General features: G+C 56.9%; 1 protein-coding gene across 1 annotated transcript in view; it reads right to left on the reverse strand.

Moving 5' to 3' along the window:
- The window catches only part of LRRC75A (leucine rich repeat containing 75A), a 43,493-nt gene extending 23,686 nt beyond the window's left edge, over positions 1-19,807 (reverse strand). Inside the window, exon 1 of the mRNA XM_026521062.4 lies at positions 19,421-19,807. Coding sequence (XP_026376847.1) covers positions 19,421-19,672 — 252 coding nt within the window. The 5' untranslated portion in view covers positions 19,673-19,807. The remainder of the gene's footprint in view (positions 1-19,420) is intronic.
- Between the last annotated feature and the right edge of the window lie 325 nt (positions 19,808-20,132).

Consider the following 20,132-nt stretch of genomic DNA (forward strand, 5'->3'; position numbering starts at 1 on the left):
GTGTGTCCACTGTCCATCTTTCCATCTCCAAACAAGAACCTTTTCTCAGCCTGTCTCTTCATCAGGAAAACCAACATTGGCTCCCAGCGTCTTCTGATTTCATCGTTTATTTATTTTTTTAAGGATTCTATTTCTAAGTAATCTCCTCACCGAGTGTGGGGTCGAACCCACAACCCCGAGATCAAGAGTCACACGCTCTCCGGACTGAGCCAGCCAGGCACCCCTTTCCACAATACACTCTCACAGAGGGTCTCAAGTTTGCCTTCCTTGTCCTTGGCCTTGAGCCCCTGTTCCGTAGCACCAGGCTTGGCTTCCACTGCCTCCAGTAAGGACCGCAAGTGGGCTAGGATTTCACATCCCAGCAATTCTTATTTTTCTCATTAATCTCGCTTTCCATCTCACCCTCTTGTTTTTTTTCCATCTCAGCTTGGCCTCTTTTGGTGGCATTTTGTTCTTTTCCCACCAAGTTCATTTCTTCCAGATCGTGCGGTGTAGATCCTTTTCGGAGGTCAAGGTTCAGCTTCCATAGCATTTATGTATCCTACACCCAGGATTTTTTTTTTCCCCTCACTTGCTCACCCTTGAAGGAGGCGCAATCTAGTGAGACCCGCGTCTATCATCTGCCTCGTGTGACACTGTGATTTATAATAAGAAATATATATTTGGTCTTTGTCCCCATTTCTGGCACAGAGCTCTTAAAATCCTTGAAATTTCCTAAGTGATGGAAGTGACAGTGTCTTTTGTCATGTTAATGAGGTGACTTTTGGAAAGCCCCTGGATCACCTAGTGAAGGGGGCTGGTTGCTGTGGTTAGAGGGTTGTGACTTTCAGTCCCCCCCCCTCCGGGGAGGGGACAGGGGCTGGAGGTTGAGGCAGTCGCCAACAGCCAATGATTTAATCAATCATGACTGCGTAATGAAGCCTCCATGAAAACCTCAGATGGGGTTTGGAGAGCTTGCAGGGTTGGAACCCAAAGACATATGGGGGAGAATGGCATGCTCAGCCCTGAAGCTCCGACTCCCTCCCCATCCCCTGCCCTATGGTCCCTTCCTGAGCTAAATCCTTTGTAATACACGGTCATCTAGTAAGTAAACTGTTTTCCCCCGATATGAGTGGCACTAGCAAGTTAATTGAACCCCAGGAGAGGATTAGGGGAACCTTCAACCTATAGTCCATGGGTCAGAAGCACAGGTGACAATCCGGACTTTCAAATGGCATCTTAAGTGGGGATGGGGGGCTATCTTGTAGGACCAAGCCCTCACCCTGTGGGATCTGATGCTCTCTCCAGGTAGACAGTGTCAGAAAAGAGTTGAGTGGCACAGCACCCAGCCAGCTGGTGTCTGAGGACTGTCTGTTGGTGGAAAACTGCACCCACACACTGGAACTGATAACCGGAATCTTGACCTTGTCCCATGGCCGCTTCCTGGGTAAGAGTCCAGTCCACCTTTTCAGGCTCTGGCTTGCTGAGGAAGCCAGCTCAGGGCCCAGCCTTGGACGCTGAGCCAATGTCACTCTGACCTTGGGAAGGGACATCTTCCCCCACCCCCACAGCCTGGGCCTCCGAGGGGAGTCTGTGAAAATCTACAGTGGTGTCTGAGTCCCAGCACTTTCCCAGCCCGCTGGCCATATTGCACTTCCGGTGGCTACCCAGCCCCCCCCCCCCCCCCCCCCCCCCGCCCGTGCCTCCTGGGTGCAGGGGAGGGGTGTGCCGCGGGGAGGCTGTAAGCACCACTCTTTCTGCCCCCAAATCACGGCTTGAGTGGGAAAGGGGCCTCTGCCTGACTTCCTGATTCATGAAATCCTCAGACTGAGGAAGAAAGGGGCTTCCCTCCTTTGGGAGGCCCCAGATTCCTGATGGGAAGCTGGGGGCCAGCTCTGTCTGTCTCAGAGCGAGAGGAGGTTCCTCCCAGACTGTCCACCTGTCTCTGTTTTCAGCGTTTTTCATCTTTTTTTTTTTTTTTTTTTTGGCATGTCTTCTTAGGTATTTTAGGGGAAGGCTGGGGGAAGCCACACAGGAGGCTGCCAGGCGCACGCTATTTTAAACCACGGCCACCCCCCTTCCCTTTTAAATGGAGGTTCTAAACCCATTCCCAGAAGGAAGGCCCCACGGGAAATTAGCTTGCCTCTGTCTCTCCCCTCCAGGCATGACTCCACCGCGTCTGCGACAGCAGAGTAGGGGAGGGAGGCCGGCTGCAAGCCCTGAATATTAACCAGCCAAGGTAGACAGCTTCAATATTGAAACCACCAGAGCCCGAATGTGCAAAGCTGCTTAATGAGGTTGTAATCAAACACAGTCCACCAGAAGGAGATTAATTAGAGTCCAGAGGGCAAGCAGGAAGCAGAGCTGGCTTCTCTTTGCCAGGCACCCCCCACCCCCCTGGCTCTCCAGAACATCATAGGCAGCCCCTCCTGAGGGAGGGGATGGGCAGGGTCCGGGGAATACTGGCCTCCCCGGCTGAACCAACTCCTCTGTGGGCCCTCCCCCATGACATTCTGGCTGGCCTTCCAGGGGATTCCCAGGGGAGAGAAGGCAGCTATCAGGTGCCCTTCGGGAAATGCGGCCCCAGGAAACCGCGGGGGAGAGGAGCCAGAAGCTCTCCCGAGCCAGGGAGGGGGCCTGGTGCAGACTTCAGGCGGCTGGCTGAGGGAAGACAAGAGTCTCTGAGGAAGCAGGAAGGGGTCTTAAAAGCGCCCCAGGGAACGGAAGGGGCCCCTGGGGTGGGTGTCCACACTGAGTGTGAGAAAGTGATGGAGGATGCATTGTCCCAACGGTGGTTCCCGAGAAGACACGTCCCCGTTCCCAGTCCCTGCAGCCTGCGAATGCTAGCTCACATGAAAAAAGGGTCCTTTCGGATGTGCTTAAGTCACGGGTCTCAAGATGAGATCAGCCGGGGTTATTCAGGTGGGCCCTAAATCCAACGACAGGTGTCCTTGTAAGAGTCACAGAGAGGAAGGTGACAGGAAGGCAGAGGCAGAGACTGGAGTGAGGCAGTCCTAACCGCCAGGGGCTGGAAGAGGCAAACCATGAAATCGCCTGTACAGCCTTAGGAGGGAGCCTGGCCCTGCCAACGTCTTGACGTTGGACTTCTGACCTTCAGAGCAGTGAGAATAAGCCACCGAGTTGTTCCGTTGTTCTAAGCTACCAAGTTGGTGATCCTTTGTTATGACAGCCCCGGGAAACTAATACACCCAATTCAAAACCAAGGGGGCATTTTTCCCCAGGGGATGTGCCAAGGAGGGCAAGTGGGCTGGGACCCCTCCCCTCACCCAGCCCTGCCTGGAGCACAGCTGTGGGCAACCCAGAACCATGTGCCCAGAAATCGACTTCCTATTTCTACCAGCCCTGGGTCCTCTCTGGGTGCGTGTATCCCTGACACACTCTTTGCTGTCTGCTTCCTGAGGTGGGACTGGCTGGTCAGAGATGCTCCCTGTAGGACTACCTGCACTGGGATGATTCCCTGCTCCATGTGAGAAAGAACATTTAAAAGTAGTGATTTTTGGGAGGCGCCTGGGGGGCTCAGTCGTTAAGCGTCTGCCTTTGGCTCAGGGCGTGATCCCAGAGTCCTGGGATCGAGCCCCACATCAGGCTCTTCCGCTGGGAGCCTGCTTCTTCCTCTCCCACTCCCCCTGCCTGTGTTCCCTCTCTCGCTGGCTGTCTCTCTCTCTGTTAAATAAATAAATAAAATCTTTTAAAAAAAGAAGTGATTTTTTAAAAAAGATTTTATTTCTAAGTTATCTGTACACCCAACGTGGGGCTCGAACCCACCACCCCGAGATCAAGAGTCACATGCTCTGCCAACTAAGCCAGCCAGGCGCCCCTAAAATGGTGAATTTTACGTTATGTATGCTTTACCACAATAATTGAAAAAAAAAATACCCACAGTGGTGAGCTCACAGTCATTGGAGGTATGTAAGCAGAGAGATAATCAGTCAGCACTGCTATAGCAGGATTTCTGCCCTGAGGGAAGGTAACCATTAAGGAATCTTCCCTCTGGCTCCCTGTGACTCTTGTCATTAGCTTGACCACCAGCCCCCCACGTGAAATCCAGGAGCCAAGGGGCCAAGGGTGTGACAGTGTGCGCCATTCAAGAGGCTGCCAGGAATAGCTGCGAGAGGTGGGGCCCCGAGGGCAGGAAGAATGGGGAAAAAACTCAGAATCTGTGAAGCAGAATCTACAAGATAGACTATAGGAAACAACAGGTACAATCCAAGAGAGCGGAGGAGCTGGGGTTTGGGGCTGGGCTGGGGGAGGACGCTGGAGAAAGAGGGAACAAGGGGGCTCAGACCACCCCCTGCTGGTGGCACTTGAAGTGTCTCGGCCCCAGCAACCAGACCCCGGGCTCCTGTGCTCCCAGGGGGAAAACCGTTTCCGTGGCAACAAAGTGTCCTTCACCCAGAAAGGGCTGAATTAAACCGATACGGGAGCGAATCACGAGCAGATAACCTTAGGTATGTACACATCTCGTATCTGACACATTTGCAATATTTAGAAGGATTAGATACACGAGAGCCCCTAACAGATTAGCCTGGCGATTCCAATTTACCATGTACCCATGAGTAATGGGACTTCAGGCTTCTGATTTCCAGCAGAACGCTCAGCGAGGACCTGGCCGAGTTTGGGACAGTTTCGAAAAGCTTATGGGGCGCCTGGCGGGCTCAGTCGGAGAGCATGTGACTCTTGATCTCGGGGTTCCAAGAGTACCGAGTTCAAGCCCCACTTTGGGTGTAGGGCCTACTCAAAAACAACAAAAAAACACTGCAAAACACGAAAAACTCCATCTCTGGGGCACCTGGCTGGCTCAGTCGGTGGAGTGTGCAACTGTTTTTTTGTGTTTTTTTTTTTTTAAGATTTTATTTATTTATTTGACACAGAGACAGACAGGCAGCGAGAGAGGGAACCCAAGCAGCAGGGGTGGGAGAGGAAGAAGCAGGCTCCCAGCAGAGGAGCCTGATGCGGGGCTCGAGCCCAGGACTCTGGGATCACGCCCTGAGCCGAAGGCAGATGCTTAACGACTGAGCCACCCAGGCGCCCCAAGTGTGCGACTCTTGATCTGGGGGTTGTAAATTCGAGCCCCACGTTGGACGGGGAGCCTACTTAAAACAGAATGTTCAAGAGAACTTAATACGCGCCCTGTTCCTAACCTTAATCTGTTAAATTTTAAGAACCGCTTAGGAACTTGGGACAAGTCCTGCTTTTAAGGAAGGCTGTGCATAAACTTAAGAAAAAAAAAAAAAAGAAAGCTTAATGTGTTAAATCAGTAACAACACTAAGATATATCTAAAGAAATGGACTTACTGAAGTTATAAGTCCCACACCCTTACATACAGCGGTTTAAATCTACTAGATTCATCAGAATAATGGTATTTGGTTTTTTTAGAGATTTTATTTATTTATTTATTTATTTATTTATTTATTTATTTATCTGAGACAGAGAGCACCAGAGTGAGCACAAGCAGCCGGGAGGGGCAGAGGGAGAGAGAGAAGCAGGCTCCTCACCGAGCAGGGAGCCCGATGCGGGACTCGATCCCAGAACACCGGGATCACGCCCTGAGCCGAAGGCAGACGCTTAACGACTGAGCCGCTCAGGTGTCCCAGAAAAATGCTATTTGTAAGTTAAACATAAAATCGTGGCAGGCTTTAAAATTTCCACTTCAATATTTTAAGTAGTAATTGAGAAAACCCAAGCATCCAGGCTGAGTCTGTTTGTATGTACATATGTGTATGTGTGTGTACGTGTATGTGATACGTGTATATGCACGTGGAATGTGTATACGTCTGTGGTGTGTTGTGTGTGTATGCATGTACGTGTGTAGATGTGGTGTGTATGCATGTGTGTGCGTCTCTGTATGTGGTGTGTGCGTATGCACGCGCATGCTCCCTGCCCAGCTTGCCCGCCTGGCTGAGGGCCAAGGGGCAAGGAGTGGGTTCTCTGGTCCCTGCAGGGGTGGCTGGTGACTCTTCTGCTCCTCCTTGGCCACCTGGCCCTTGCAGGGTTTTGAAATCCAGCATCCTGGCCGGCTGGCCCTCCTTAACCTTGACCAGTGGTCCGGCTGCGTCCGCCCTCCCCACCGGGATGCAGGGGCTGGGCGGACCTTCCCCTGGTGAGGGGTTTCCCGGCTGCGTGTTTGTGTTTTAACTTCGAAGTCTTTCAAAATGACCCTCTGCATGAAACAGGGCCGTGGAAACAGATGCCTGGCTGTTGCCAAGTGTGATTTAATTAAAATCCAAGAAACAGCAGTAGCAACACATAAATAGGGAAAGGATACTTTTTCTGGGGGTGCCTGGGTGGCTCAGTCAGTTAAGTCTGGCTCTTGGTTTCAGCTCAGGTCATGATCTCGGGGTTGTGAGATCGAGCCCCTGGTCAAGCTCCGAGCTCAGTGGGGAGTCTGCTTCCCCCTCTCTCTGTCCCTCTGCCCCTCCCCCTGCTCACATTCTCTAAAGGAATAAATAAAATCTTCAAAACAATTTAAAAAAGATACTTTTTCTTTAGAAAAATATAGTCAGCTGGGAGGTGTAGCAGGCCTGAAATGGGTTTGGTCTGCTCCCCCCTGGTCACATCTCCACCTAGACTCTGCTCAGGGTAGGACAGGAGGCACCGCAGGTCCGTGTCCTGGGTTAGACCCTAAGTCACTGTGTGGTTCCGGGCGAGTCATCCCCTGCACCGGGCAGCAAGCTCTCCTACAAAGGACGACCGCACTTCCAGAAGAGGGAGCAGAAAGTGGGAGAGAGCGGAAGGGGGCCCTGGCCCCCAGAGGTTTGGAACACCAGGAATTCAACAAATAGCCATTTCCTTTCTCCTGTCTGAGGAACGTGTGAGCTACTGAGCTTTACTCTCTGAAAGGCAGGTGGCATTTGCGCTAATTCCCAAACTTAGTTTCCGAGCCCCTCCCCACTTCCCCATATCTTGTGGGGCTGGGATTCTGCAGGAAGCCTGGGGCCAGAGGGTCCCCCAGGGCCCCTAGCTTTTCTACATTCCAGAATTCTCGGCACTTTGTCATCGTCCCAGTGCCTTCCTGATCTTTCTGCTTGGGAAACAGTCTGCCTGGGTTGTTTATGCTTTCCGGTGAATGCATTTGTCCCTCTCTGCGGTCAATTTTGTCAGTTTGAGATGAACGTTCTGGTCCACTGTCAAAGGAACCGCAGGCAATGACAAAGAGGTGGAGGCACGAGTCAGACCCTCCTTCTGGCTCCTACCATCCTGCTTCCCAAGTAGGACAGCCTTCCCAGAAACAGCCCATTTCTCAGAGTGAGAAGCTGAGGATTGGAGGGTTGTCTCATACAGTGAATGAGTTGCAGGGATGGGAGGGCCTCAGAGTCCCTTGAAGTTTCTAACTTCTTCTCTTTAGCACCAACCCATAGAGGACAAAGGTATTAGGGTTCTCCAGAGAAACAGAACCAATAAAGGTGTATGTGTGTATGTGTGCGTATGTGAGAGAGAGAGAGAAGGAATTGCCTCACGTGATTGTGGGATCTGGCAAATCTGAAGTCTGTAGGGTAGGCTGGCATGCTGAGGACCCAGGAAACAGCTGACGTTGTGGTCTTGAGTCTGAAGGCAATCTGGAGGCAGAATTCCTTCCCACCTTGTCTCTCAAGGTCTTCAACTGATTGGATAAGGCCCACCCACATTCTGGAGAGCCATCTGCCTTACTCAAAGTCTATTAATCTCATCTAAAAACCCGTTTGTGGTGACATCTAGACTCTTGTTTGACCAACACTGGGTACCATGGCCTGGCCAAGCTGACACGTAAAAGTAACCACCACGACAAACTAAGGGTCTCTACCACTTTAAGTCTCTAGGTCAGAGCCAAGGCCCAGGCAAAGCCTCCAAGAATCTGGTTGAGCAGAGATGAGTCACGCTGGAGAAGGGATCCAGCCTGAATCCAGCTCGCTCCCAACTCCAAGCAGGAAGTGGCGCAGAGAGAGGAGGAGGAGATCCCCCAGGGTCCAGGGCCCAGTGTGAGGCCTTCCTTCACCTCCACGATCAGCCAATGCATCAGCCAATTCTCCCAAGAACTTTCCATTCAGAATCGGTGACTTCGAGGGCCTGTCACTAAGGAGCTGCACGTCATTCCCCCCGGCAGAGGGGAGGACAGACGCTGGCCTGGGGAAGGGAGCCACCGCTGTGCTCTCGGTGGCTCCCCCAGCTGGGGCCCCAGCCACACAGAATCTTCCCTGGCCTGAGGCCCTGGTCCTCAGGGTGGACGGAAGGAACAGGGCCTCAACCAGCAGTAGCAAGAAGGAATCCGTGGGACTTAGAGGCTGAAAAGGAAGGAGGGGCCTTGGCATGGTTTCTGGGAGGTCACTGAGTTTGTCCACGGCTTCCTGGGACCATGAGAGGGAGGGGAGCGGGTGGAGGGGAGAGGCCCAGAGCCGCAGGCCCTGCGCGGGCTCAGAGCTCTCCAGCAGGGTCCAAGGCCTCTCTTTCCATCCTACATCCCTGCGTTCTGCCCACAGGATTTCCCTTGGTGGACCTTTTCCCTCCAGACCGTGGCCCAGGCGGGACACCTGGGAGCCCTGTGCTGCACCCCTTCTCTTGCTCCTCTGGGCTTCCTGGCCGGCCCCTCGCTAGTTTCTAGAACAGCCTCTCTACTTCCATCCCAACACCCCTCTCCTTTTTGGGCATGGCCCCCTCCCCCTTCCCTGTTCTCCCCATTGCCCCCAGAATGCCCACTTTTGGGTCCTCGCTCATGCACCAGCCTCTCTTTGAGGTACGTCATAGACCAAAAACATTTCTGTTCTTCTCGCCCTGCGTGGTGGATTCTCTACCAGCAGGTGAATTCCGGAGAGATGGGAATTCTTGGAACAGGTACCTTGGGACCTTTTTTTTTTTTCCCCTTAAGATTTTATTTATTTATTTGTCAGAGAGAGAGCATGAGCAGGGGGAGGGGCAGAGGGAGAAGCAGGCTCCCGGGAGCCCGATGGGGGACTTGATCCCAGGACCCCGGGACCTGGGGACCATCACCTGAGGCAAAGGCAGACGCTTAATTGACTAAACCACCCAGGTGTCCCATAACCTTTTTTGTGTCTGAGTTTCCATATCCAGGAACTGTAGCCCCCCACACTGCCAATGGTCTCTGGGCCACCAGCAGTCTGGAAACCCCAAGGGCAAGGATCCTGCCTCAAAGTGTATCCACCACAAAACTCCACAACTCTGGAAGGAAGTGGAAGATATAAGTGCAGTCGAGAATAACAAAAAGTTCAGAAGACCGGCACATCCTAGGACAAGCTACATCGGATGGAATTATTTTATGGGGAGATGTGGGGGATATTTACAGGGGATGGGAGGCATCCAGGCCTTATTTCCCCTAGAACTAGGGGAGGCACGGAAACAGTCTGGGAAACTGGAGGGGAATTCCTGGATCCCTGGGACACAGGAGGGGCCAGAGCCCCTGGGAGCCCAGCCAGGAAGGACACCGTGATGCCCCTGCATCAGGATGTTTTTGATTCTGTCTGACACGCTTTGAGAGGCAGGAGTGTTGAGCCGGAACCTTATAGAAGATGCCCAACCGCTCTAACTCCCCAGTTTAGGAAGAAGAGGGCGAGCATCTGGCTCAGAGTCAGAAATCACATGCTGGCTGACACTTTACTACTCCCTGCCTTAGGTGATTTGGGAAGGCTGTTTTGAGGACATGAATGGGAAAGGGGTGAGGCTTCTGACTGGCCTCAGCTGATAAAGACTGAACTTTTGTGCACTTTCGCCAAGGCTGCCGAGTACAGCTGTGCAGGGCGTGTACTGCACAAAGGTGTCCCGGTGGGGCTGAACTCACCAAGATTTGACTCTGGCTCTGCCAACCAGGGGGTGTCCTCTACCTCTCACAAAGGAACTGTATGGGCAAGGAGATGCCCTACATCTTGCAAGGTGATGAGGTGTCCCTGGGTCCCCTGGATTCACTGAATGGCCTCCACACCAACAAAGTCCTTGCTTTCCTTAGGCTGCCAGGAGCAGAGGAACCACAGGAACCCCTTTCTCTCTGTCCAAGTCCTCCAGGGAGGGGGAAGGGGCAGACCCAAGCCCCTTGATTCTCTAAGGACATTCAAACCCCAGCCCTTCCTGTTCTCTGGTGGCCGGGACCCAGCATCACAGCCAGGAGTAAGCCAACGGGACCACAGTAGGCAAGATGGTCAGGTGGCCCATTAGAAGGCCAGCAGCCTGGCCCTGCGCCTGGTGCCAGGTGGGCCTAGAGCCCCTCCCATGCTTCTTCCTCTGTAGCCTGTTTCTCTCACTCTCTCACCTACCCAGGGAGAAAGAGACAGCCCCATGGGAAGGCCATCAGGAGCCCTAAGTAAGAGATTATAAACCTGGGGCGCCTGGCTGGCCAGGTCAGTTCAGCAACTGCCTTCGGCTCAGGTCATGATCCCAGGGTCCTGGGATCAAGCCCCGGGTTGGGCTCCCTGTTCAGTGGAGGGGCTGCTTCTCCCTCTCCCTCTGCCTGCCGCTCCCCCTTGCTGTGCTCTCTCTCTGTCAAATAAATAAATAAAATCTTTAAAAAAGAGGAGAGAATATAAACCAATCTCGGCAAATCCGTCAGAGTCACACTGAGTTTACTGTATGACACTGGAGTTTGAATCAACACCTGGGTCCTGGCAGGCGTGAAGGAGGACATCTCGCAGGGTGGCGGGCCTGAGCGGGGTCTGGGGTGGGAAGGGGAGCAGAGTCAGGCAGTGAGTGGGTGGTGACACTGTCAGGACGGACAGGGCTGGGCAGGGCGAGGCAGGCTGGCGTTCAGCAGGGGAATGTCCGCCCTGGTCCGGTATCCCAGCTATGGGTGCAGGCCTCCGGGACAGTGGGATGGACAGTTGCAGTCTGACCATTTACCAGGAGTGAAAACCAGAAAGACATGTTCTGTTCCCAGCTGGGATTCCTCGGGGACCACCCAGCTGACCACAGAGCCGTCCCTCCCCAGCAGCCCCTGTGGCTCCTGTCCTTCTCTTCCTCCAGCCCTCCCCAGGGTCTGGTCTGCACAGTGTGTGCGTGTGTGTGTGTGTGTGTGTGTGTGTCCCTGCCAGGCATGCCGGGCCCAGCTGGCTGCGGTACAGCGTGTGCTGCGCCAGACAGGTTGACGTCCAGGGTGGGGTGGACTCTCCCAGTCTCCGTCAGCCCCCAGCCCCGTGGGACGAATCCTGCCCCCCTCCTGCCTGTGTGGGGTCTGAGCCCGAAGCTCCAGGAGGCAGTGACTGCACGGACAGAACTAAGGGCAGCAGGGGCTGTGGAGGAAGCGGGGGGTTGCTCACAGACGGCTGCTTTCCCAGGCTGTGAGCCTCCGCTCCCTGGAGGTGGATGGTACGCTTGTGTGGGGAGGGCTTCCCGTCTCCCCTGGGGGTCCTACCCCCTGCCTAGCAGTCCTCAGTGGGCCCGCGGTGTCCCACAAGCCTCCTTGGGCAGCCTGCAGCTGTGGGGAGCTGGGGTGCCTGGAGGGGCACAGAGAGGGCCGGAGCTCCCTGTGGGGGCACTGGTGCGCTCTATGGGGAACCTAGGCTGAGGGCATGGGAGGAGGGCAGGATGCACAGGCCAGGCCCAAGCACCAGGGCTGCTGGGAAGGGTCGCTCGGGGCAGGTGAGGCAAAGCCCCAGCTAGGAAGCGGACAGGGAGCTGGGCTTTCTGCGCCTTCAGGCTCGGGGCGGGCGTCCACGCAGGAGCCCTGCGGGAGTGCTGTGGGCCCTGCCCCTCTGGATGCCCCCACTGCCGCCCCCTGAGGCCACTCCTCTGGCTCTCTGCCCAGCGCAGCCTCCCTGCATCTGTGGCCAGAGTCAGTGGCAGAGCGGGCATCTGACCGGCTACGGCTGGCTCTACACTCACTCGCCACCATCCGCGGTATAGCGGCTCCTCTGATCCCTCTAAAATGAGCACCGTGGCCAGCCTGACTTTTCCCACTTCTTCCCGGGCCGCCCGCCCCGTGGGTGCTCAGGAGGAGTCTGCTGGGTCAAAGAACCAAGCAGCAGCGTGGCCAGGTTGCAGAAGGGGCTGGGGGGGTCCTGCCCCGAGGACAAGTCTCCCCCCCACGCCTGCTCTGCCTGGGCTGGGACTCTGGGTCTCTGGGGGCAGCACACAGGCACCAAGGAGGGGCCTGCGGGAGGGAGGGGAGAGAGGCAGATGTGAGGGGGGCCCAGGCAGCCTCCTGGGGGCAGACAAGGTGGGGGGGGAGGGGAAGCCTGAATGACTCCCCCAAGAAGCAGGTCCCAGCAGGGCCTGGCCAAGCCTGGGGACAGGCCTTGTTCTCCTTCCTGACACCCCGGGTGCAGGGCTCACAGGACAACGCAGGCCTCTGTCAACACTGGTCATTGCTCACGCACTGTGGCCGGGAGCTATGTGAAGGTCTGCGGGTCCCCTGCTCCGCCTCTGCCCCCGATGCTGTGTGACTACTGTCCTCTGTCAGAGGAGGGGTAGGTCAGCTAAGACTGCTGTATGCATGACAGGCCGGCCTCTGCCGTGGCCAGCGTGGGGGTGTGTGTGTGTAGGGGTTGACCCCAGAGCCCCAGGGGGCTTCTTCCCTCCAGAAGCCCCTCCCTGTGTCCCGGCTCTCGCTCGCACTGGTTGGGGACAAGGGAGTGACCTTGGGGCCTGAACGTGAATCTGGCTCCGAGCCTGGAAGAAATAAGTGACCACAGATGGGAATGAACGGGTCTCTCTGAAACCTCGGGAGCCTGGTTGGAACCTGTGTGGTGGCAGAAGACCTCAGGGCCATCTCAACCACACACCCCAACATTCTGTAGATGGGGGCACTCAGGCCAGAGAAGGGAAGGAAGTGGGCAAGGTAGGGTCTGAGCTCGGACCAGAACCAAGGGCTCCTGGTTGCCAGCGAAGGGGGCTAGCCTTGCAGAGTCCTTCCTCTGGGCCATGCTAAGTGGCTGCCCCAGCACCAGCCTCCTGGGTCCTCACAATCCCTCCAAGCGCCAGGAAGAAGCATTATGACTGCGGTTTGGTTGCCCGCTGCCTCCCCCGTGCCTAGAACAGTGCCTGGAAGAACGGGCCCGCGATTGTGGAAGAGATGAATTAATTCCCGCTCTCTTTTTGCTCATCTGCCTTTTCATCTTTTGCTACGATGATTATTCAGTGCTTTCATAATATTAAAAACCCCTGCCTTTTTTTTTTTTTTTTTACTGTAAGCAATATCCTGCCAACCTCCCAAGACTATTTAAGGAGCAAAATAAACACGGGAAAACGCTGTATGGACTAGAAAGCGACGTGCAGACAGGAGGGGTGTCTCCAGCTGCCTGCCCCCTGGCTCAAGGCACCGGAGCGCCCAGCAGATGACTGAAATGATCCGGACCCCACTCTCCACCTCCACCAGCCCTTCTGTCCTCCTGCCAGGGAGGCTGGGGGCGAGCTGCAGAAGGAAGCTGACCAGGGGCGGCGGGCTAACAAGAGGTGAAGAGTCTGCTCCCCGGCCCCGAGGACACGGAGAGAAACACACAAGCACAAAGAGAAGCCGACGCCGGCAGAAAGCTAGGGATGGACGCCGAGGGCTGAGCAGGGGCAGGGGGACAGCCTGGAGGTGGGCACCGACCCCAGGCCCCAAGTGAGGCCACCTCTGCAGGTGACGCGCTCTGACACCCCCCCCACCCCACCCTCCCAGCCGGACTCCTGCATCTATGCTGCTTAAGATAAAGTTAGAAACATCAAAATGCCACATCCCTTTGAGCAGCGGCTGTCAGCAGAACTCCATATGGCTGCAGCAGCCAGGAGTTGGAGCTAATAAAAGTTAAAAAAAAAAAAAAAAAAAAAAAAAGGCTGGGAAATGCTCCCGGAGAGCCACGTGGGCACAGCTCAGGGCCGGTGGGTGGGGTGGGGAGGAGAACAGGCACGGAGCGAGGGGGGCCCCCCCAACCCCTGCTCCCTGTGCCAAGGTCACCGATCTCATCAGGACAGCCAGCTCTCCTGGTGACAGTGAGCCCAAGACACAGTGATTGAGTCTGGTTTGGACAGCTGGGCTCCTCTCCCACCCCTCATTTCTCCTAATAAATGAGGCTGTGGTACAGCCGGGGGTGGGGGGTGGATGGAGCGTGTGGCTGTGTGTGTCATTTTTCTCACGGGTCCCCCACAGCGCTGCTCTTGGAGGGAAAGAGGGGGCAGATGGCTGGCGGAGATCCCCATGTAAAGGAGGGGATCTCCTCCGCCATTGACCCCACCCCTTGAGCATCCTGGTGCGGAAGCCAGAGAAAGGCCCTCATCACCCCTGTGACTCTTTTGCAAGGTGGCTCTCACCTGCAGGAGGAGTGTTGGGGGGGGAGCAGAGGAGCCGCTGGCAGCCTGTGAATGGGGGGGGGGGCAGTGGCGGTGTCAACTCTGCAGGTTGCTGGAAGGATAACCTGGCCCCATGCTTGGAGTGGAAACGCTCCAGAAGCCGGAGCCAGACCATGCTGGCTCCTGAGAGAGAGTTCCAGGGGCAGTGGCCTGGGGCACAGACGTGTGCCCGAGAAGAAGTTTAAAATCCATTCGATGAGGATTTCTTGAAACCCCACCGTGCTCAGTAGGCGATCTATGGCCCCTGTCCCAGGAAAGTGTGAAGGGAAGTGAAATGACATTGGGGAAGGGGGGTGGTCGCCATGCACCAAAGAGGGGGACACCAAGGTGGGGTGTCCACAGATGGACCCCAGGGTATTTTAGGAGCCCTGAAGATGAACAGCAAAGCAGAGGCTGGTTATCTCTGAGGAGGTGGGCATTTGTTCCAGAATGCAGGAGCTCTCTGGCCCAGCTCCCAGCCCTGCTGCGGTGGCTGGCCGTAGAGGCTGCCGCGTCTCCCGTCTTGTAAACCAGCAAAGCAGGCTCTGGCAAGGGATTCCTTCTGCAGCTTTCTAAACTGGAAATGCCTGCACCCAGCGCAGTCAGAGAGCGGTGGATTTTAAAAAGGAAGCTTTCTCTTTTGTGGACGAAAGGAACATGATTCAGCATAAGCACCAGATCAGGAACGGGGAGGCCAGGCTCTCCCTCCTGGCTCGGCTCCCCTCCTGCGACCTCGACAGAGGCTCCGGACTGCACCTGTAGGACGGGATCTCCAGGGTGCCCACAGAGGCCTGGGCACCGGGCCACTCCTCTCTCCAAGAACACCACCACCTGGCAGGCTGCCAGGAACAGCCAGGCCCCGAGGACGTTGCTCCCAGACATCCCGCCATGCAGGAGGCAAACGTGTCAGATCTCACGACCCTACTAAGGCCTAGTAAATAAGCCCCCAGACGTACAGCTGTGGCTGGGGATTCGAGAGCCTTCTGAGGACACACGGTGACAGTGGGGGCTGATGCATAGCTTCACAGCGCAAAGACTTATTAAAGAATGTCACAGTCCTGTGGGTGTTCACTACCGTGCCAGGGACAACGGTGGTGGCGGGGTCTCCGCGCTCAGGAAGCACAATGACTTAGTCTGACCAACAAAATCTATGTCAGGTGAAAAACTATATGCAGATGATTAATGGCTCCCTGGTGTCGCGGGACCTAAAAGGCGAGTGAATCTCAGAGCCAAGGGCTGACATGGAAGCTGGCCTCGGAAAGGCAAGGAACATTCACTGAAAACAAGGAAAGGCATTCCAGGTCAGGGAAGACTCAGATCGAGGCCAAGGGTGGGGGTGGGGGGGCTCCCTGTTTGGTGTCTGGTGGCCTTCCAAGCGACTCACTGAAAGAGATTTTCTTAGGTGGGGTGTCAGAGGAAAAAGGTGACCTTCAAGGCCATTCTGTTCATCTTTCTGACTCCAGGTAGGAAACACCTGTCCAGTGCCCAGGTTCCCAGGGAGCCTCTCAGTGCTTGTCCGCTATTTTCCCTGGGCCCTGGCGTGGGGTTCGTTTTTTGCGTTATCTGACATGGCTCATTTTCCCAGGTACAGAGTGAAGCCAGCTGACTGAACCAGGCGTCCAGGCCCAAGCCACACCACTGGGTGGGACTGGACAGGCCAACCCTGGAACAGCTCTGCCCAGCAGGGCTGTGCCATATTGAACGGCAATAAACTGACTTAATCAGATTGTCTTTCGGGGAAAGCAGGGAGGCAGGTAAACATGAGGAGGCGGGCCTGTTCAGCTTGGTGCATCCCGGGGAAACTAACTCCTTATTCTAGTGTCCCATGAAGCTGGCCAGCAACCCAGTGGGCAATCTATGGGCCTCAGAGAGCCTGCTGGGCTCAAGAGGGGACAGCCCATCTCCCACACAGCCTGGCATTTGCCCTCTCTCCATGCCTAAAGGCACTTCTTTCCCAGAGCTCCTTAAAGATGGCGGCCTGAGCCCAAAGCTTAGGGAGAAGCGTCTGGGGAAGGGTCGGGCCTGCAGGAATGGAGCCCAGGGATGGGGAGAGGAGTGGCCTCCTCTATCCACAGCTGGCTTCTTTTGTCCCCACACGTTCCCCACGCCAGACTGCTTCTGAACTTGCACTGAGCTTTTGATCCAGACGGAGCTCCGGCCAGGTTGGCAAGATCCAAAAACTCTTTGGGCCTGGCCTGAGAAAGGATACCAAGACCCTGCCCGTAGCCTTGGCCGGCCCCTAAGTAGGGCCGAGTCTCCTGTTCCTTATTCACTGCCATGAGAGTGTATCTTGACTTGCACAGCCAACTCAGCTTCACGTACTTCGTAGCGTTTGCTCTGCTCAGGCCCCCAGCTAGTCTTTGGGAAATGAGGAAATAGAATTCAGAGAGGTTATCTGCTTGGTCCAAGGTCAAAGCGGACTAAGGACGGAGAGGCAAGCTGCCTGAGCCGACCCTTGGCCCCAGGCTCTTCTCGCGATTCCACTGCTCCTGCAGAAAGAAGGGTTGCTGTACTCCTTCCGGCAGCTTCTTGGTATTCTGCCTGAACCCCTGAACCCTAGCTCAGGATCGTAAGCATTAAGTAAAGCCTCCTGATACCGCTCCAGCAAGTGACCTCAGAGCCTCCAATCAGGGAAACAACCCTCCAGATCTTAGAGGCGAAAGGGGGGCGATCAGAAGCAAGTGACACCAGCGGCCGCCACAAACTGCCACACAAGGTCCTGAGGTCCCTGTTTCCAAATCACATAGCAGGGGAGGCGTGGTACCAGACTGGAGCACATCTTGAACCTGGGGGTCTGCAAACCCTCTGGAATTCTCACAAGATTGTACATGTTGGTGCATTGGTCTGTGAAGAGTGTCCGTCGCTCATTCAGGGCTCAAAATGCTCGGGGACTTGAGGCAGAGAACAACAGGGGTCGAAGACCCAAGTCCCCTCCAACCCTAGAGCTCATGGCCTACCCAGACTAGAGGAGCCAACTGGAAAGGAAACACAATTTGGGAGAAAGAGCCACTTCTTTGCACAGATCCAGCCTGACAGTCCTCTAAAGGAACTCAAGGTCCTAGAAAACCGCCTCTCTGTGTCTCTCACGGACATTTGGACACCTGGGCTCTCCTCTCGCACTGCTCAGGGCCCATGGCCATTTCTGGGAGGAGCCCTGATCTGTATGTTCCAGGCTACTGGGCAGCTCTCCAGACCCCTCGGGCAGGCCCATCGCTGACTCCGGAGAGGCCCGAGGCCCTCACCCACAAGCCAGAGGTCAAGGGAGCCTGACACAGGAGCTGGAAGGCAAGTTATCCTGCTGCTTTCACAGAAAAGGGGCGATTCTGATTAACCCCCATCATGCCCCCATCAACCCTCCCAGTCCTGCCACTAGGAAGGGTGTCAGACGGCAAACAAGACCAACCTTTCCCAGGAAAGGCTCCCTGTCTCAAGGACCCCGTGAGGCCACAGGAGCTTATCTACCCTCTAAACACCAGGGAGAAGTTCAGCCTCATGATGTGGAAACCCACTCAGTTTCAGAGGGACTGGAGGGGCCCACGGTGTCTGCCAACACCTGCGCGCCCTACGCGAACGGCCCTGGGGAATGTTGGCCTGACCGTTCTTTTATCCTTGACCCCCACCTGTCAGCCCTCTCCACTCTTCTGTACCCCCTGAAGTACCCACCCCAGTGCTGGGGGAATAACACGTGATCAGCAGAACCTTCTTACTGTCTGGGGTGCACAATGGGATAGGATGGTCTGGAAAATCCATCATTCTGTTTGAAAGCAACAGAGTTTCCATAGAGGCCATCCGCTGGCTTCCAATTTTCAAAAGACAGAGAAATATACACTGCTGAAGTTCTGTCGTGCACAATGTCATCCTTCTTCAATGACTGAATTCAGAGAAGACACCTAGGGATCCAGCAGCATCTCAGGCACTATTCTGGATGCCGTTTGGAAAAGTGGAGGCAAGAGCAGCAGCCCCGCGTCCTCCCAAGTCCCCAAGCCCCTGCTTCCTTCTCCCTGTGCAGCTCACACCTTGGGAACACACTCCTCGGCAACAGCCCACCAGACACCAAAGGTGTGTGTCTGGGGGGGAGGGGGCGGGGAAGGGTGCTACAAAATCCTGGAGGGATGTGTGTCTGATTAGATTTTGGAAGCGCCTACAAGGAAGGCTCTCCTGCAGCCTCTTTCACTAGTGATAGAGAAACTTCAGAAAGGCCACCTGAGGTCCCCCCTCCCGGCTCTGCAGTAGACTCTACCACTGTTGGAGGTCAATCGAGGAGGCGTATGGGGCCTGAACTCTGTCACACACCCCCAAAGCTGGGCCAAGACAACTTGTTTGGTGATCCAGGAGATACACCCTCCTGCCTCTCTCTCAACGAAATCCATGGAACAGGGGGCCCCTTCCCTCAAAAGAAAGTGAAGGAGGAAAATAAGCCAGAGACGGGGATAACAGCATCCACCCAGGCCAGCCCCAAAGCAAAGGGGACTGGCCAGATCTGCAAAGTCAGTTCCTAACCAACGGGATAGGGACAGGAACAGGCTGAAGGCAGAGTGCTGGCTGCCTCCTGAAGTGCCTGCAGCCAGGTACTCACACAGGAAACCAAGCCAGCCCCCCGCCCCCCCCCATCTCCACTGTTCAGCAGGGGTTCCCGGCTGAGCACCTGCCAAAGTAAGCAAGGGGAGATAAACGCTGTCTCCCGCCTCAACCACAAACCAGGATGCCTCCCGCCTCAACCACAAACCAGGATGCCTCCCGGGTGGGCAAATGACCTCGGGACTGGCACCTCACCAGTCCCAGGGCTGTGCCCTTGGCCTCCCCCTGGGGAAACTGACGACTGCGCAGTCCTTGAGGACCCTTGGTGACTGCCAGCGGGTAGAGAGGAAGAAAAGCGCCCTGGCCCAGACCAGGCATCCCTCCCCGCATCCGCTCCCACCGACCATCCCTGGGACCTGCCTCCCTGTCTGCCTGTGGAGGAGACAAGCGGGGACATTATTCCAACAGGTCCCCTTCCGCCGGGCCTCACCCGGCCAGCCTTCCTCCGCCCCGCCCCGAGGCCTCAAATTCAGCGGGAGCTCCGAGGCACCTGCTGCCAGACCCGCTCCATCCCCGGGAGAGGGGGCCCTGGGCGGTGCCCTCGGCGCTCCGGGCCTGCTCCGCAAGGGGCGGGGCGCTCCCGGGTCCGGCGCGCCCCCCGCGCCCCCTCCCCGCGCTCACCTGGCGCAGGTGCTGCAGCAGCGTCCCCGCCTCCTCCCGCCGGCCCTGGCGCACCATCCGCAGCAGCTCCTGGACCATGCCGACGCGCCGGTGGTAGGGGGGCAGCCCCGCAACGGCGCCCGCGCGCCCCGCCTTGTCCCCGGCGCGCAGCAGCAGCGACGCCCAGAAGTCCGGCCGTTCGCGGCGGGGGCCGGGCGCCGCGCCGGGGCTGGCTCTCTCGGCCAGGCTGCCCTTGGTCTGCCGGGTGCCCATGCCGCTGCCGCCCGCCTGCCCGCGCCCGGCCGCGACGCCGCGTCCCCGGCCCGCTGCCCGCCCCTCGGCCGCCCGGGCGCGCCCGCCTCTCGCGCGGCAACTTTGGGGGAACTGTTGCGCGCGGGCGGCGCGGGGGCGGGGGCGAGCGGCTGCCCGCGTTCCCCTCGCTCCTCCCTCCGCGCTCCCCGGGCGCGCTCCCCGGGCGCTCGCCGCCCGCCCGCCCGTCGGCCCCGCCCCGGCCCGCCCCGCCCCCGGCTCGGGCTCCAGCTCCCGCCCCCGCCCCTGCGCCCGCTCCCGGCTCCGCGCCGCCGCGCACCTCCCTCCCCGCCTCCCCTGCGCTCCCCGCCCCTCTCCCTCCCGCCGCTTGGCTCGGGGCTGGGGCCTCCGGGCACCCCTCCGGCGTCGTCCCCCCCGCACGGCGCCCCCTGCCGGCCGCCGCGCTGCGCCTCCCCGGGGCCGT

The sequence above is a fragment of the Ursus arctos genome, unplaced genomic scaffold (assembly GCF_023065955.2).
Source record: "Ursus arctos isolate Adak ecotype North America unplaced genomic scaffold, UrsArc2.0 scaffold_14, whole genome shotgun sequence".
In the NCBI taxonomy this organism is placed as follows: domain Eukaryota; kingdom Metazoa; phylum Chordata; class Mammalia; order Carnivora; family Ursidae; genus Ursus; species Ursus arctos.